This window comes from Trichechus manatus, unplaced genomic scaffold (assembly GCF_000243295.1).
Source record: "Trichechus manatus latirostris isolate Lorelei unplaced genomic scaffold, TriManLat1.0 scaffold00118, whole genome shotgun sequence".
NCBI classification, from domain to species: Eukaryota; Metazoa; Chordata; class Mammalia; order Sirenia; family Trichechidae; genus Trichechus; species Trichechus manatus.
Genome location: NW_004444054.1, coordinates 7,584,578 through 7,586,647, shown reverse-complemented (window position 1 = coordinate 7,586,647; position 2,070 = coordinate 7,584,578). Strand labels below are relative to the sequence as shown.

At 36.9% G+C, this 2,070-nt stretch overlaps 1 protein-coding gene across 1 annotated transcript in view; it reads right to left on the bottom strand.

Annotated features, from left to right (window-relative positions):
- Positions 1 to 18: 18 nt before the first annotated feature.
- TPP2 (tripeptidyl peptidase 2) overlaps positions 19 to 2,070 on the bottom strand; it is a 78,694-nt gene continuing 76,642 nt past the window's right edge. Inside the window, 1 exon segment of the mRNA XM_023738545.1 lies at positions 19 to 928. Within this exon segment, the coding sequence (XP_023594313.1) occupies positions 829 to 928 (100 nt within the window). The 3' untranslated portion in view covers positions 19 to 828.

The window sequence follows — 2,070 nt, the reverse complement described above, 5'->3', positions numbered from 1 at the left end:
ACCAACTTTAAGCTTTCATATTCATTTTTATTATTTATAAAAAAAAATTAAGGTATCAGAGTGCATATGGTGTACTGTGATCTTGATTTTGCACATTTATTCACGTGTTTTACATTATTTCAACTTTAATAAACATACCATGTGTGTATCTTTACAATACCTGATACAGATTTAGCTGTCTGGCACTTATACATGTATTATTAGTTCCTTTTGGTGCTCTGCACCTTCAAAAGGATGTTAAAAATGATTTGCCCGAAATAACTCCAAGATGAAGATTTACTGAATCAGCAATTGCCACACATTTGTGATGGTTTTATTTTTTTTCCCCTTAATTAAATGTAAACATTTGCAAAAAAAAAAAAAATCTGGAAACGAGGTTCTGTTACTTTTTAGTCCAACAAATAATTTTAGCTACACTAAATGTAGCTTTTTTAAGGCCTTCATACAATTGAAAAAATTAAAGTCAAGCCATGTTAAAACCCTGTTCATTTATAAAATAATAAAATTTTACAGGTTTGCAGTCACTGCTCAAAACCTGTCATGCATGTAATTCTGCAACCCAACTGAAAGTCCTTGGCGGTGGCAGTCAGGGCCCATCCTGCTGCCAGCAATGTGAGGCATTAAGAAAACACCATGATGTCAGAGGTCTAGGTTTACATGTATTAAGCCACACGCCAGTGAATTCTCTGATAAATACACATCATTTAATAATCAGTATTTGATAGCAGATGAAAACATGCATTAGACTAAAAATGCCACAACATTTGTTTTTATGCCCACTCACTATAAAAACTTTCTCTTTAAAAATTTTAAGTCTTGGTTCCCATTTTAGAATATGCAATAATCAGGAGGATACATGATGGGGAGCCAGTTTTCAGTAAAAGATGCGCAATGGGTCCATCCAAGTAACTTCATCAGCTACAGCAAAACAGAGTAGCATATTATTAAAGGAAGTAACAGATTTTTCAGGCTCAATATTTAAGATAAATCCTGTTAGTAGGTAATTAATAAAGTAGTAGCACACAGAACTTTTCTTCCTACCAACCAACCTTCCTCCTTCTTAACCAACCAACCAACCAATTTTCCTAGCAAATAACCTTTCTTTCTACCAACAACTTTCCTTTTTGCCAACCTATTCTCCTGATTGCTATTCTTATCAATCTTCTTTCTTTCCCTCCTTCCTACTAACCTGTCTTCCTTTACTCCTTCCAACTTAACTCACTTGCTCCGTTCCTTCCTGCCAACCTAATTTCCTTTCATTCATTTTTCCTAAGTGCCTACTCTAAGTCAAACATTGTCCTAGGCATTGGGAAAACAACACTGAACAAACTCAATTTGCTACTTTCAAGAAACTTACGTTCAATTCAGGAAAGACAAATAATAAATAAGCAAATGAATAAATAAACAATTAAGATATATCAGGTATAGAGTAAAAATAAAATGTGATGTATATGTAGAGTGACTGGAATCTTGGCTAAGCTAGTCAAGTTAGACGGTCAAGAAAGGGATCTTGGAAGGGGTGACATTTAAACTGAAATGGGAATGACAAGAAGAAAAACTATCCTGTGAAAATCTGATGAAAAGTAGTATGCTATGCAGCCAGAACACTTACTGCCAAGGGCCTAAGGTGGGAAGGATATGGCTGTTTTAGCCGATGTGGCACAAGCAGGGTGAATAAGGGGAAGTGTAATACAAGATATGGTTGGACAGGCAGGCAGGGGCCAGATTGTAGGGCCTTACGGGCCACGGTGAGGAGTTCCATTTTATTCTAAATGTGATGGAGATTCACCAGTAGGTGTCAAAAGACATCTTTTCTGGCTGCTGTGTGAAGAACAGACAGTAGGGGAGTACCCCGGAGGGTAGACAAGTTAAAACATAAAACAAGTCCTGACGAGAATGTCTGGATAGATCAGACATTCACATCACAGATGTAACTGCTTACGGATTATACTCCATGTGATGTGAACCACAGCAGACGTACTAACAATGAGTCCCAGGCAGAGTTCTCTTCATTTCGCTGTTCAAAGATCTGAGGATGGTGATCTTAAATAGCTCAGCATTTGGACTGAC